Source organism: Pseudophryne corroboree, chromosome 8 (genome assembly GCF_028390025.1).
Source record: "Pseudophryne corroboree isolate aPseCor3 chromosome 8, aPseCor3.hap2, whole genome shotgun sequence".
In the NCBI taxonomy this organism is placed as follows: Eukaryota; Metazoa; Chordata; class Amphibia; order Anura; family Myobatrachidae; genus Pseudophryne; species Pseudophryne corroboree.
The window spans coordinates 68085893-68102224 of record NC_086451.1 but is presented as its reverse complement, the minus strand read 5'-3'; the positions used below and the strand labels follow the sequence as shown (position 1 = coordinate 68102224).

Genomic DNA, 16332 nt, shown 5'->3' with positions numbered 1-16332 from the left:
TGAGGCTCGCCATTCTCTAGCCCAGCTACGACATCGTATTATAGACCACATTCCTCCACTCAAACGGGGGGGGGGATCGGGGTCTATTACTGTTAAAAAGAGAAGCGAAGTGGATCTTTCTTTTAGATACCTTGTCTCCCCGAGGCCTTAATGAACATCAAGGGCTGTCATGTTTTATCTAATTTACTTTGTGGCCTAGTGACCAATTACATCTTGAATATATGTACATTGTAGCTTAATATATGTTGGTGGGGAGTTTGTATGTTCTCCCCCCCAAAAAAAATTATTTTTCTTTTAATTTGTTTCTTTTTATGATTCTTTTGTGGAGTATGGTCATTAAGTAGCTCTATTTACCTTGCTCATTACTCTGGCTGCTAGGATCACTGTATATTATCCACATTGTGGACTATTGTCCATAATGCGGCATTGATGCCACTAATGTATAGCTGCTTTTTTCTTAAATGAAACTGTTTAGTAGATGTTCGCAGCTGGCATCTTGATCCAATATGTGTTACATGATGTATTTGGTTTAAGATTCTTTTTTTTTTTTACTTTTTTTTCACTTAGGTGTCTGTTTTTTCATTTACCGTAATGCGGTCTCTGTGTGTGTTTAGGTTTTTAGTGAACTTCGTCTGGTCGTCATGACGCCGGACGCCGACGCCTGCGGATGACATCACTGGACACGGAGCGGGACGCGGCGGGCGGACGGCGCCATGCTCAGATGGAGAGGGCTATATAGGTATGTATGTTTTATTGTCTTGTTGTCCTGATGAAAATGTATTTTTATATGCATTGAAACGTTGATAAGCTCTGCAAGCCATCTGCTTCCTTTTTTTCGCCGTGAGTGCCGCCTGACTGGTGTTGTGCATTTGGGAAGGGCTCTGTCCTTATTCCTCTTGGAGGGCACCGGCTGTATCAAGCAATTACGTTATAAACGGAGTGCCGCCTGACATGCTGGAATAATAAGAATTTACTTACCGATAATTCTATTTCTCGTAGTCCGTAGTGGATGCTGGGGACTCCGTCAGGACCATGGGGATAGCGGGCTCCGCAGGAGACAGGGCACATCTAAAAAGCTTTTTAGGTCACATGGTGTGTACTGGCTCCTCCCCCTATGACCCTCCTCCAAGCCTCAGTTAGGTACTGTGCCCGGACGAGCGTACACAATAAGGAAGGATCTTGAATCCCGGGTAAGACTCATACCAGCCACACCAATCACACCGTACAACTTGTGATCTGAACCCAGTTAACAGTATGATAACAAAACGAAGCAGCCTCCGAAAAGATGGCTCACAACAATAGTAATAACCCGATTTTTGTAACAATAACTATGTACAAGCATTGCAGACAATCCGCACTTGGGATGGGCGCCCAGCATCCACTACGGACTACGAGAAATAGAATTATCGGTAAGTAAATTCTTATTTTCTCTAACGTCCTAGTGGATGCTGGGGACTCCGTCAGGACCATGGGGATTATACCAAAGCTCCCAAACGGGCGGGAGAGTGCGGATGACTCTGCAGCACCGAATGAGAGAACTCCAGGTCCTCCTTAGCCAGAGTATCAAAATTTGTAAAATTTTACAAACGTGTTCTCCCCTGACCACGTAGCTGCTCGGCAAAGTTGTAATGCCGAGACTCCTCGGGCAGCCGCCCAGGATGAGCCCACCTTCCTTGTGGAATGGGCATCTACATATTTCGTCTGTGGCAGGCCTGCCACAGAATGTGCAAGCTGAATTGTACTACAAATCCAGCGTGCAATAGACTGCTTAGAAGCATGAGCACCCAGCTTGTTGGGTGTATACAGTATAAACAGCAAGTCAGACTTTCTGACTCCAGCCGTCCTAACTATATATATATATATATATATATATATATATATATATATATATATATATATATATATATATATATATATATATATATATATATATATATATATATATATATATATATATTTTTAGGGCCCTGACCACGTCTAGTAACTTGGAGTCCTCCAAGTCCCTAGTAGCCGCAGGCACCACAAGAGGTTGTTTCAGGTGAAAACGCTGACACCCCTTCATGAAGAAACTGGAGACGAGTCCCAGTTCTGTCCTGTTCAAATGGAAAATTTTAATATGGGCTTTTGTAAGACAAAGCCGCCCATTCTGACAATCGCCTGGCCGAGGCTAGGGCTAACAACATGGTCACTTCCCATGTGAGATATTTGTCAACAGCATGGTCACTTTCCATGTGAGATATTTCAAATCCACAGATTTGAGCGGTTCAAACCAATATGATTTTAAGAAAACCCAACACTATGTTGAGATCTCACGGTGCCCCTAGGGGCACAAAAAAGCTGTATATGCAATACATCCTTTACAATCTGGACTTCAGGAACTGAAGTCAATTCTTTCTGGAAGAAAATCTACAGGGCCGAAATTTAAATGTTAATGAACCCCAATTTGAGGTCCAAAACACTCCTGTTTTCAGGAAGTGTAGAAATCGACCTAGTTGAATTTCCGTCGTGGAGCCTTCCTGGCCTCACCCACGCAACATATTTTCACCACATGTGGTGATGACGTTGTGCGGTCACCTCCTTCCTGGCTTTGACCAGGGTAGGTATGACCTCTTATGGAATGCCTTTTCCCCTCAGGATCCGGCATTCAACCGCCATGCCGTCAAACGCAGCCGCGGTAAGTCTTGGAATAGACATGGTACTTGCTGAATCAAGTCCCTTCTTAGCTCCCCAGGCCCTTAGTCCTCTGTGAGCATTTCTTGAAGTTCCGGGTACCAAGTCCCTCTTGTCCAATCCGGAGCCACTAGTATAGTTCATACTCCTCTATGTCTTATAATTCTCAATACCCTGGTTATGAGAAACAGAGGAGGGAACACATACACAGACTGGTACACCCACGGTGTTACCAGAACATCCACAGCTATCGCCTGAAGGTCTCATGACCTGGCGGAATACCTGTCCCGTTTTTTGTTCGGGCGGGACGCCATCATGTCCACCTTTGGTCTTTGCCAACGGTCCACAATCATGTTGAAAAACTTCCCTATGAAGTTTCCACTCTCCCGGGTGGAGGTCATGCCTGCTGAGGAAGTCTGCTTCCCAGTCGTCCACTCCCGGAAAGAACACTGCTGACAGTGCTATCACATGATTTTCCGCCTAGCGAAAAATCCTTGCAGTTTTCACTGCCCTCCTGCTTCTTGTGCCGCCCTTCTGTTTACGTGGGCGACTGCCGTGATGTTATCCCACTGGATCAATACCGGCTGACCTTGAAGCAGAGGTCTAGCTAAGTTTAGAGCATTATAAATTTGCTCTAAGCTTATTTATGCGGAGAGAATTCTCCAGACTTAATCACACTTCCCTGGAAATTTTTTCCCTGTGTGACTGTTCCCCAGCCTCTCAGGCTGGCCTCCGTGGTCACCGGCATCCAATCCTGAATGCCGAATCTGCGGCCCTCTAGAAGATGAGCACTCTGTAATCACCACAGGAGAGACACCCTTTTCCTTGGATATAGGGTTATCCGCTGATGCATCTGAGGATGCGATCCGGACCATTTGTCCAGCAGATCCCACTGAAGAGTTCTTGCGGGAAATCTGCCGAATGGAATTGCTTCGTAATAAGCCACCATTTTTACCAGGACTCTTGTGCAATGATGCACTGACACTTTTCCTGGTTTTAGGAGGATCCCGATTAGCTCGGATAACTCCCTGGTTTTCTCCACTGGGAGAAACACGTTTTTCTGGACTGTGTCCAGAATCTTCCCTAGGAACAGTAGACGTGTCGTCGGAAAAAGCTGCGATTTTGGAATATTTAGAATCCACTCGTGCTGTCGTAGAACTACTTAAGATAGTGCTACTCCGACCTCCAACTGTTCTCTGGACCTTGCCCTTATCAGGAAAGCGTCCATGTTTCTTTTAAGAAAAATCATCATTCCGGCCATTACCTTGGTAAAGACCCGGGGCGCCGTGGACCATCCAAACGGCAGCGTCTGAACTGATAGTGACAGTTCTGTACCAGGAACCTGAAGTACCCTTGGTGAGAAGGGCAAATTTGGACCTGTAGGTAAACGTCCCTGATATCCAGTGACATCATATCGTCCCCTTCTTCCTGGTTCGCTATCACTGCTCCGAGTGACTCCATCTTGATTTGAACGCTTGTATGTAAGTGTTCAAATATTTCAGATCTCACCGAGCCGGTTGGCTTCAGTACCACAATATAGTGTGGAATACTACCCCCTTCCTTGTTGTAAGAAGGGTACTTTGATTATCACCTGCTGGGAATACAGCCTGTGAATTGTGTGAGGGGGAGACGTCTCGAATTTCCAATGTACACCTGGGATATTACATGTAGGATCCCGAAGTTCCCTTGCGAGTGTTGCTGAAACTCTTGAGATGACCCCCTACCGCACCTGAGTCCGCTTGTACGGCCCCAGCGTTATGCTGCGGACTTGGCAGAAGCCGTGAGGAGCTTCTGTTCCTGGGAATGAGCTGCTTGCTGCAGTCTTCTTCCCTTTCCTCTCCCCCTGGGCAGATATGACTGGCCTTCGCCCGCCTGCCCGTATGGGGTGTCAAGGGTATCAAAATTTTCAGTCAGGAAATCCGACCAAGCCCCCTCAGCGCTGCACATCCAGGCTGAGGCGATTGCTGGTCGTAGTACAACACCAGTATGTGTGTATATACTGTTATGATATTTTTCAGCTTCCTATCAGCTGGCTCCTTGAGGGCGGCCGTATCTGGAAACGGTAACACCATGTTTTTTATATGCGTGTGAGCGCCTTGTCCACCCTAAGGTGTGTTTTCCAACTCGCCCTTACTACTGGCGGGAAAAAGGGTATACCGCCCATAACTTTCTGTCGGAGGAACCCCACGTATCATCACACACTTCATTTAATTTATCTGATTCAGGCAAAACTACAAGTAGTTTATTCCCACCCTACAAAATACCCTTATTTGTGGTACTTGTGGTATCAGAAATACGTAACACCTCCTTCATTGCCCTTAACATGTAACTTGTGGCCCTAAAGGAAAAATACGTTTGTTTCTTCACCGTCGACACTGGGGTCAGTGTCCGTGTCAGTGTCTGTCGACCGACTGAGGTAAATGGGCGTTTTTACAAGCCCCTGACGGTGTCCGAGACGCCTGGACCGATACTAATTTGTCCGCCGGCTGTCTCATGTCGTCAACCGGCTTGCAGCGTGTTGACATTATCACGTAATTCCATAAGTAAGCCATCCATTCTGGTGTCGACTCCCTAGAGAGTGACATCACCATTACAGGCAATTTTCTCCGTCTCCTCACCAACATTTTCCTCATACATGTCGACACACACGTACCGACCTACAGCACACACATACAGGGAATGCTCTGATAGAGGACAGGACCCACTAGCCCTTTGGGGAGACAGAGGGAGAGTTTGCCAGCACACACCAAAAGCGCCATAATGTATATAACAACCCTAGAAGGTGTTGTTTCTATATATGGGCTCTTAATATATAATTATATCGCTAATTTATGCCCCCCTTCTCTTTAACCCTGTTTCTGTAGTGCAGGGGAGAGTGGGAGCCTTCCTCACCAGCGGAGCTGGTCAGGAAAATGGCGCTGAGTGCTGAGGAGAATAAGCTCCGCCCCTTTCACGGCGGGCTTTTCTCCCGGTTATTAGGAAAACTGGCCTGGGTTAAATACATACATATAGCCTTAATGGCTATATGTGATGTATTTATTTGCCAAATAGGTATTTATATTGCTGCCCAGGGCGCCCCCAGCAGCGCCCTGCACCCTCCGTGACCGTGTCAGTGAGACGTGTAGCAACAATGGCGCACAGCTGCAGTGCTGTGCGCTACCTCTCTGAAGACTGTGAAGTCTTCTGCCGCCTGTTTCCGGACCTCCGTTCCGCCGTCTTTCTTCAGCGTCTGTAAGGGGGATCGGCGGCGCGGCTCCGGGACGAACCCCAGGCTGACCTGTGTTCCGACTCCCTCTGGAGCTCAGTGTCCAGTAGCCTAAAACTTCAATCCTCCTGCACGCAGGTGAGTTGCAAGTCTCTCCCCTAAGTCCCTCGTTGCAGTGATCCTGTCGCCAGCAGGAATCACTGATTAGAAACCTAAAAAAAAACTTTACTAAACAGCTCCTTAAGAGAGCCATCCAGTTTGCACCCTTCTCGGACGGGCACAAAAACCTAACTGAGGCTTGGAGGAGGGTCATAGGGGGAGGAGCCAGTACACACCATGTGACCTAAAAAGCTTTTTAGATGTGCCCTGTCTCCTGCGGAGCCCGCTATCCCCATGGTCCTGACGGAGTCCCCAGCATCCACTAGGACGTTAGAGAAATTATATATATATATATATATATATATATATATATAATTTGCACCAAATAAATGTGCCCCCCCCCCCCCCCCTCGTTTTTGCCCCGTTATTGTTCAGCAGGGGAGAGTCCAGGAGCACTTCTCTGCAGCATGCTGTGGAGAAAATGGCGCTGGTTAGTGCTGGAGGATCAAGACCCGCCCCCTCGACGGCTGGTTTCGGTCCCGCTCAATTTCTTTATAATGGCGGGGGTTTTATACTATACTGCCTCCGCAGTATCTGAGACCTGTGCCAGTGCGGTTTTTGAGGTAATAATTGCTGCCCAGGGCACCCCCCCTGCGCCCTGCACAATTACAGTGGTGTGTGTGTGTGTGTGTGTGTGTGTGTGTGTGTGTGTGTGTGTGTGTGTGTTGCGCGTTACCTCATTGAAGACCTGAAGTCTTCTGCCGCCTTTTGAAGTCTTCTTTCTTCTCATACTCACCCGGCTTCTATCTTCCGGCTCTGTGAGGAGGACGGCGGCGCAGCACCGGGACGAACGGCGAGGGTGAGACCTGCGTTCCAACCCTCTGGAGCTAATGGTGTCCAGTAGCCTAAGAAGCAGAGCTTATCATTTAAGTAGGTCTGCTTCTCTCCCCTCAGTCCCACGATGCAGGGAGCCTGTTGCCAGCAGTGCTCCCTGAAAATAAAAAACCTAACAAAAGTCTTTTCAGAGAAACTCAGGAGAGCTCCCCTGCAGTGCATCCAGTCTCCACTGGGCACAGGATCCAACTGAGGTCTGGAGGAGGGACATAGAGGGAGGAACCAGTGCACACCCATTCTAAAGTCTTAGAGTGCCCATGTCTCCTGCGGAGCAGTCTATACCCCATGGTCCTTACGGAGTCCCCAGCATCCTCTAGGACGTAAGAGAAACAATATATACATGTCATTTTACGGCCTAAAGCAACACTTATAAGAATGCAGCCTACCTACAGTATTAACAAGGCCTTCACTGGTTCCTAGAGAACGGATTAGAGCATCATACAAAATTGTAGCCTACTGCACTGTGAGGTTCGCGGCCGCGCAACCACACACATTGCGGTCGTATCACTGATGGATGCAACCGCATTATGAGCGACAGCGGAGGGCGCTCTTGGGGGGCGGCAATGCAGCGTTTGTGGGGAGGCGGGCCAAACGGCATCAAACCATTACGGGGCGACTGCGTGATATCATATGCAGATGCCAAGACTAAAAAAATGGAGGCCGACCGCCTGACAGCGCAGCTAGAGGTCAACCTTAGTTCTGATGCGTATGCATCTAATTGCGGACGCATCGGGAGATGGCCTCACACATGGTGGGCGGTCTCCAGCATGTGAGATGGATGCAGATCTGGCTACATATATCTCTGAATAAGGCCATGTGCAGAACATAGCTCTCTAGGAGACTATACAGACTGCAAAGAGGTCACTGATAAATCTCATTTATATAATTGGGCAAAGTCTAGCAAGATAATTATCCTGCCTCAGGTAAACAGGAATTTCTGTTATACCCCTTTTACACTCGCGGCTCTGGTCATTCCCGGGAATGACCCTTTTACATTCAGCGGCCCAACCTGACATATTGCCGGGTCGGTGACATCACCGCGGAGTCTCCCGGAGGCGGTTCTTGGAGATAATCTTCTCCGAGCACCGCCTCCTCCTATGCAGAGAACGGGTGCCGGGTCACCTTGACCCGGTATACCCGTTTACACTGCACAGCTTCCCGGGACGGTCCCGGATTCAACCCAGGTCGAGACCTGGGTTGAAATCCCGGGATGCTCGTCCCAGGAAATTGTCCCTGTATCCTTTCACACTGAGAAAAATCCCGGGATGATGCGCGTTCACGTGCAATATCCCGGGATTTTTCTGAGAGTGTAAAAGGGGTATTATTAGTCTGACCTGGAACCATAATTCGATATAAAAAAATAAATAAAAACTTTTAATGCTCAAAGGTGGGCCATATTTTTTTATATTAAAAAGTACAGTGAAGATGTCAGACAGTAGCGAGATTTCTCTGTAAATTCCCAATTTATTGTGTGTGGTTGGAATTGAAGCTCTGCTTCACCATCCCTCACCAATACAGTGTCAGGCTACTAACGCTGTGAGCAAAGTCTCAGTATTAGTACATGGGTGAAGGTGCGGTTTAGAAATTGGAAACCAGACATAGGGGAAGATGTATCAAAGCGTGGAGAGAGAAAAGTACCAACCAATCAACTCCTGACTTTTTTCAAACACCTGTAACATGACAGTTAGGAGCTGATTGGTTGATACGCTAAAGTATTTAATTTTATATCTAGAAACCAGAATGATAGATTGTTTTGTCATGCAAAGGATTGAAAAAATTACCAACTAGAACAAATGTGTAAATTCTGGACTTTAATTAGACCTCAATATTTTATAAATAGATGAGCAAATTGTTTACTCAGTCACAGATAGAAAAACAATAACTACAAGGCCAAACCAACCAACTTACCAATAAGCTTGGTCAGCGTGTTGGTCTGGCTGACTGCCACTAAGTGTTTGATCCTACCGCTCTCTCTACTTCCCCCACTCGTGTCTGTTCTATTACCAGTGCGTTACGGTAGCAGTCCGTGAGTCTGTCTGTATTCACTGATAACATTCTGCAAATGTTTCTTTGCTCTTTTAAAACTCATTGGGCCAGGTTTAGTTAGTCACAAATCAGTCCCATTGTGTGCAATGCTTGATATGTGATACGTATATATGGGCCGGATGTACTAAGCAGAAAATGCGGTAAACTCCCTGTTTACCGCATTTTCCTGATGTACTAACCCCCGGCCGGCAGGTCAGCGCCGCGGCGGGGTATGCCAGCTTTAGCTGGCGATAGTCCATAGAAGCCTATGGGCTTCTCTCCGCGGCGCTGTGTGAGGGATCCAATCGGATCCCTCCCAGCATGCCCTGCGGCCGCCCCCGTCACCCCGCGCATACGCAGACTGACTCCTGGGCCGAATCCCGGAAGTCAGGCTGCCGCTGTGCATCACGGAGGACAGCTCTTATCGGAAGAGCTGTCCTCCGCAATGCTGATCGCATATGTTAGTACATATGCGATCAGCATCGTGGCGCAGGGCGGCGATGGACATTAGTACATCCCGCCCATATGTGTTTAAATAAGAATTTACTTACCGATAATTCTATTTCTCGGAGTCCGTAGTGGATGCTGGGGTTCCTGAAAGGACCATGGGGAATAGCGGCTCCGCAGGAGACAGGGCACAAAAAAGTAAAGCTTTACTAGGTCAGGTGGTGTGCACTGGCTCCTCCCCCTATGACCCTCCTCCAGACTCCAGTTAGGTACTGTGCCCGGACGAGCATACACAATAAGGGAGGCATTTTGAATCCCGGGTAAGACTCATACCAGCCACACCAATCACACCGTACAACTTGTGATCTAAACCCAGTTAACAGTATGACAACAGAAAGGGCCTCTTAAAGATGGCTCCTTAACAATAACCCGAATTAGTTAACAATAACTATGTACAAGTATTGCAGATAATCCGCACTTGGGATGGGCGCCCAGCATCCACTACGGACTCCGAGAAATAGAATTATCGGTAAGTAAATTCTTCTTTTCTCTATCGTCCTAAGTGGATGCTGGGGTTCCTGAAAGGACCATGGGGATTATACCAAAGCTCCCAAACGGGCGGGAGAGTGCGGATGACTCTGCAGCACCGAATGAGAGAACTCCAGGTCCTCCTTTGCCAGGGTATCAAATTTGTAAAATTTTACAAACGTGTTCTCCCCCGACCACGTAGCTGCTCGGCAGAGTTGTAATGCCGAGACCCCTCGGGCAGCCGCCCAAGATGAGCCCACCTTCCTTGTGGAGTGGGCTTTTACAGTTTTAGGCTGTGGCAGGCCTGCCACAGAATGTGCAAGTTGAATTGTGTTACAAATCCAACGAGCAATCGACTGCTTAGAAGCAGGTGCGCCCAACTTGTTGGGTGCATACAATATAAACAGCGAGTCAGATTTTCTGACTCCAGCCGTCCTTGCAATGTATTTTTAAGGCTCTGACAACGTCCAACAACTTGGAGTCCTCCAAGTCGCTAGTGGCCGCAGGCACCACAATAGGTTGGTTCAGATGAAATGCTGATACCACTTTAGGGAGAAAATGCGGACGAGTCCGCAGTTCTGCCCTATCCGAATGGAAGATTAGATAAGGACTTTTATAAGATAAAGCCGCCAATTCAGATACTCTCCTGGCAGAGGCCAGGGCTAGTAACATAGTCACTTTCAATGTGAGATATTTCAAATCCACCTTTTTCAATGGTTCAAACCAATGGGATTTGAGGAAATCTAAAACTACATTTAGATCCCACGGTGCCACCGGAGGCACCACAGGAGGCTGTATATGCAGTACTCCCTTGACAAAAGTCTGGACCTCAGGGACAGAGGCCAATTCTTTTTGGAAGAATATTGACAGGGCCGAAATTTGAACCTTAATGGATCCCAATTTGAGACCCATAGATAATCCTGATTGCAGGAAATGTAGGAAACGACCCAGTTGGAATTCCTCCGTCGGAACCCTCCGATCCTCGCACCACGCTACATATTTTCGCCAAATGCGGTGATAATGTTTCACGGTGACTTCCTTCCGTGCCTTAATCAAGGTAGGAATGACTTCTTCTGGAATGCCTTTCCCTTTTAGGATCTGGCGTTCAACCGCCATGCCGTCAAACGCAGCCGCGGTAAGTCTTGAAAAAGACAGGGACCCTGCTGTAGCAGGTCCCTTCTCAGAGGTAGAGGCCACGGTTCGTCCGTGAGCATCTCTTGAAGTTCCGGATACCAAGTCCTTCTCGGCCAATCCGGAACCACTAGTATTGTTCTTACTCTTCTTTGCCGTATGATCTTCAATACCTTTGGTATGAGCGGCAGAGGAGGAAACACATACACTGACTGGTACACCCAAGGAGTTACCAGTGCGTCCACAGCTATTGCCTGTGGATCTCTTGACCTGGCGCAATATTTGTCCAGTTTCTTGTTGAGGCGAGACGCCATCATGTCTACAATTGGTCTTTCCCAACGGTCTATTAACATGTTGAAGACTTCTGGATGTAGACCCCACTCTCCCGGATGAAGATCGTGTCTGCTGAGGAAGTCTGCTTCCCAGTTGTCCACGCCCGGGATGAACACTGCTGACAGTGCTATCACGTGATTCTCCGCCCAGCGAAGAATCTTGGCAGCTTCTGCCATTGCACTCCTGCTTCTTGTGCCGCCCTGCCTGTTTACATGGGCGACCGCCGTGATGTTGTCCGACTGAATCAACACCGGCTTTCCTTGCAGGAGAAGTTCCGCCTGGCTTAGAGCATTGTAGATTGCTCTTAGTTCCAGAATGTTTATGTGAAGAGACTTTTCCAGACTCGTCCATACTCCCTGGAAGTTTCTTCCTTGTGTGACTGCTCCCCAGCCTCTCAGGCTGGCGTCCGTGGTCACCAGGATCCAATCCTGAATGCCGAATCTGCGGCCTTCTAATAGGTGAGCCTTCTGCAACCACCACAGAAGTGACACCCTTGTCTTTGGTGACAGGGTTATTCGCAGGTGCATCTGCAGATGCGACCCTGACCATTTGTCCAACAGATCCCTTTGGAATATTCTTGCATGGAATCTGCCGAATGGAATTGCTTCGTAAGAAGCCACCATTTTTCCCAGGACTCTTGTGCATTGATGTACTGACACTTTTCCTGGTTTTAGGAGGTTCCTGACCAGATCGGATAACTCCTTGGCTTTTTCCTCTGGAAGGAAAACCTTTTTCTGAACCGTGTCCAGAATCATTCCTAGGAACAGCAGACGAGTTGTCGGGATTAAATGGGATTTTGGAATATTCAGAATCCACCCGTGTTGTCTTAGCACCTCTTGAGATAGTGCTAAAGCTGTCTCCCGCTGTTCTCTGGACCTTGCCCTTATTAGGAGATCGTCCAAGTATGGGATAACTAATACGCCTTTTCTTCGAAGAAGAATCATCATCTCGGCCATTACCTTGGTAAAGACCCGAGGCGCCGTGGACAATCCGAACGGCAGCGTCTGAAACTGATAGTGACAGTTTTGAACAATGAACCTGAGGTACCCCTGGTGTGCGGGGTAAATCGGAACGTGTAGATACGCATCCTTGATGTCCAAGGATACCATAAAGTCCCCTTCTTCCAGGTTCGCTATCACTGCTCTGAGTGACTCCATCTTGAACTTGAACTTTTTTATGTAGAGGTTCAAGGACTTCAGATTTAGAATAGGCCTTACCGAGCCATCCGGCTTCGGTACCACAAATAGAGTGGAATAATACCCCTTTCCTTGTTGTAATAGGGGTACTTTGACTATCACCTGCTGAGCGTACAGCTTGTGAATGGCTTCCAACACCCTCTCCCTTTCGGAAGAGACGGTTGGTAAGGCAGACTTCAGGAAACGATGAGGAGGATCCGTCTCTAATTCCAACCTGTACCCCTGAGATATTATCTGCAGGATCCAGGGGTCTACCTGCGAGTGAGCCCACTGCGCGCTGTAATTTTTGAGACGGCCCCCCACTGTCCCCGAGTCCGCTTGAGAGGCCCCAGCGTCATGCTGAGGTTTTTGCAGGAGCCGGGGAGGGCTTCTGTTCCTGGGAAGGAGCTGCCTGTTGGTGTCTCTTCCCTCTTCCTCTGCCTCGTGGCAGGTACGACAAGCCCTTTGCTCTCTTTTTTTGTAGGAGCGAAAAGGCTGCGGTTGAAAGGTCGGTGCCTTTCTCTGTTGGGGAGTGACTTGAGGTAAAAAAGTGGATTTCCCGGCAGTAGCCGTGGCCACCAAGTCTGATAGACCAACTCCAAATAACTCCTCCCCTTTATACGGCAAAACCTCCATGTGACGTTTTGAATCCGCATCGCCTGTCCACTGTCGTGTCCATAAGGCTCTTCTGGCTGAAATGGACATAGCACTCACCCGAGATGCCAGTGTGCAAATATCCCTCTGTCACGCATATAGATAAATGCATCCTTTATTTGTTCTAACGACAGTAAAACATTGTCCCTATCTAGGGTATCAATATTTTCAATCAGGGATTCTGACCAAACTACTCCAGCACTGCACATCCAGGCAGTTGCTATAGCTGGTCGTAGTATAACACCTGCATGTGTGTATATATTCTTTTGAATAACTTCCATCTTTCTATCTGATGGATCCTTAAGTGCGGCCGTCTCAGGAGAGGGTAACGCCACTTGTTTGGATAAGCGTGTGAGCGCCTTGTCCACCTTAGGGGGTGTTTCCCAGCGCGCCCTAACCTCTGGCGGGAAAGGGTATAATGCCAATAACTTTTTTGAAATTATCAACTTTTTATCAGGAGCAACCCACGCTTCATCACACACGTCATTTAATTCTTCTGATTCAGGAAAAACTGTTTGTAGTTTTTTCACACCATACATAATACCCTGTTTTACGGTATCTGTAGTATCAGCTAAATGTAACGTCTCCTTCATTGCCAAAATCATATAACGTGTGGCCCTACTGGAAAATACGTTTGAATTTCTACCGTCGTCACTGGAATCAGTGCCCGTGTCTGGGTCTGTGTCGACCGACTGAGGCAAAGGGCGTTTTACAGCCCCTGACGGTGTTTGAGGCGCCTGGACAGGCATTAATTGATTGTCCGGCCGCCTCATGTCCTCAACTGACTGTTTAAGGGAAGATAAACCATCACGTAATTCCACAAATAAAGGCATCCATTCTGGTGTCGACCCCCTGGGGGGTGACATCTGCATATTTGGCAATTGCTCCGCCTCCACACCAATATCGTCCTCATACATGTCGACACCACGTACCGACACACACCGCAAACTCACAGGGAATGCTCTAATGAAGACAGGACCCACTAGCCCTTTTGGGGAGACAGAGGGAGAGTCTGCCAGCACACACCACAAAGCGCTATATATACAAGGGATATCCTTATATTAAGTGCTCCCTTATAGCTGCTTTAATATATATATATATATATATAGCCATTAATGTGCCCCCCCTCTCTGTTTTACCCTGTTTCTGTAGTGCAGTGCAGGGGAGAGACCTGGGAGCCGTTCTGACCAGCGGAGCTGTGACAGAAAATGGCGCCGTGTGCTGAGGAGATAGGCCCCGCCCCTTTTTCGGCGGGTTCTTCTCCCGCTATTTTTCCAGTCAGGCAGGGGTTAAATATCTCCATATAGCCCCTATGGGCTATATGTGAGGTATTTTTAGCCTTGTATAAGGTTTATATTTGCCTCTCAGAGCGCCCCCCCCCAGCGCTCTGCACCCTCAGTGACTGCCCAGTGAAGTGTGCTGAGAGGAAAATGGCGCACAGCTGCAGTGCTGTGCGCTACCTTATGAAGACTGAGGAGTCTTCAGCCGCCGGTTTCCGGACCTCTTCACGCTTCAGCATCTGCAAGGGGGTCGGCGGCGCGGCTCCGGGACCGGACTCCACGGCTGGGCCTGTGTTCGATCCCTCTGGAGCTAATGGTGTCCAGTAGCCAAGCAGCAAATCCACTCTGCATGCAGGTGAGTTTACTACTTTCCCCCTAAGTCCCACGTTGCAGTGATCCTGTTGCCAGCAGGACTCACTGTAAAGAAAAAAACCTAAACTAAACTTTCTCTAAGCAGCTCTTTAGGAGAGCCACCTAGATTGCACCCTTCTCGTTCGGGCACAAAATCTAACTGGAGTCTGGAGGAGGGTCATAGGGGGAGGAGCCAGTGCACACCACCTGACCTAGTAAAGCTTTACTTTTTTGTGCCCTGTCTCCTGCGGAGCCGCTATTCCCCATGGTCCTTTCAGGAACCCCAGCATCCACTTAGGACGATAGAGAAAAACTGTTTAATTAAGTGTGCATTGATTTATACAATGTATGAAAAGGAAAAGTTGTATTAGTGCACATTATCTGCACTCCAGCATCCTAGATGGTAATGCATCTTGTCGGTGCAGCCTCCTGCTTCACCGCGGTAAAGAGGCAAGGCAGGAAGCGCTATAACGGCACAATATATGTGCTATAATGCCTCTCCGCTTATGGGGTCTTTATGAAGCAGTGATAAGTGCGGAGAAGTTGCCCATAGCAACCAATCAGCTAATATGTATAACTTTATAGAATGCACCTGATAAACATTACTTCAAAGCTGCTTAGTTGCCAGAGGCAACTCCTCCACTCTGGTTCATGAATAGACCCCATATGATGTTGTATGACCAGAGAACATGATCACCCATGTAAGTGTGGACACGTCAGATAACACGCATGCAGGGCGCCTGCACAGTAACATGTGACTGCAGGGCATGGTGTGTGCGACATTACATGCTGCAGATAGGTGACCCTGTCTGTGTGAGGTGGACATGGTGCAAGACCGCCCGCGGAAAGTTACCAGGCATACACGCACCCGATACCCGCTGCAGCAGCCCCCCCCCCCCAGGTCACACGGCGGCCCTGGCCTCACTGCCCGCTGCATCCTCCTCTTCCCGCGCCCGCTCACTAACTCACCTTCAAGCTTCTCAGGTTCGCCATGTTTCCCCCAAGATCCCTGGTGGATGAACCGGCCAATCGCCTACCTACATGCTAACCGTCTGGCCAATCAAAGTAAAGCAGACGTCATCAGATGAAATAACTTTTAAGCCAATGATAAGGACGATAGGAAATGCAGCCAGCCAATAGCAAATCGCGCTTAAAAAAATAAATAAAAGAAGCAACATAGGGCTGTCTTAAAGGGATAGTCACTGCTGCAGCCGACTTTTAAATGTTGCTTTGCCAGCAGTATTAAAGGCATCGTGCGCCTAAGTGTCATTGCCCGGAGGCTGCTGCTGTTGCTGGCCTCTCTCCAGGGTCCTGAACTCCGCTCTCTACTACTTGCACAGTCTGTCACACTTATGTAATAAGAGCCTGTAGTGTATTCATATCCATCTTCTATTCATAATCATTTACAGACAATAATGGGGGCTATGTACTAATCAGGGCGGTGGTGCCACAATTTCCCAGTGTATTAAATCTATTCTAACTATATGTCATCCTTAGGGTCAGTTATGTGGTGAGGGACAGGATATGCTTGTGTTTGTCC

At 48.2% G+C, this 16332-nt stretch overlaps 1 protein-coding gene across 1 annotated transcript in view; it reads right to left on the bottom strand.

Annotated features, from left to right (window-relative positions):
* HSD17B10 (hydroxysteroid 17-beta dehydrogenase 10) overlaps positions 1–15870 on the bottom strand; it is a 118216-nt gene extending 102346 nt beyond the window's left edge. The window contains exon 1 of the mRNA XM_063936586.1: positions 15762–15870. Within this exon, the coding sequence (XP_063792656.1) occupies positions 15762–15785 (24 nt within the window). The 5' untranslated portion in view covers positions 15786–15870. The remainder of the gene's footprint in view (positions 1–15761) is intronic.
* Positions 15871–16332: the final 462 nt, after the last annotated feature.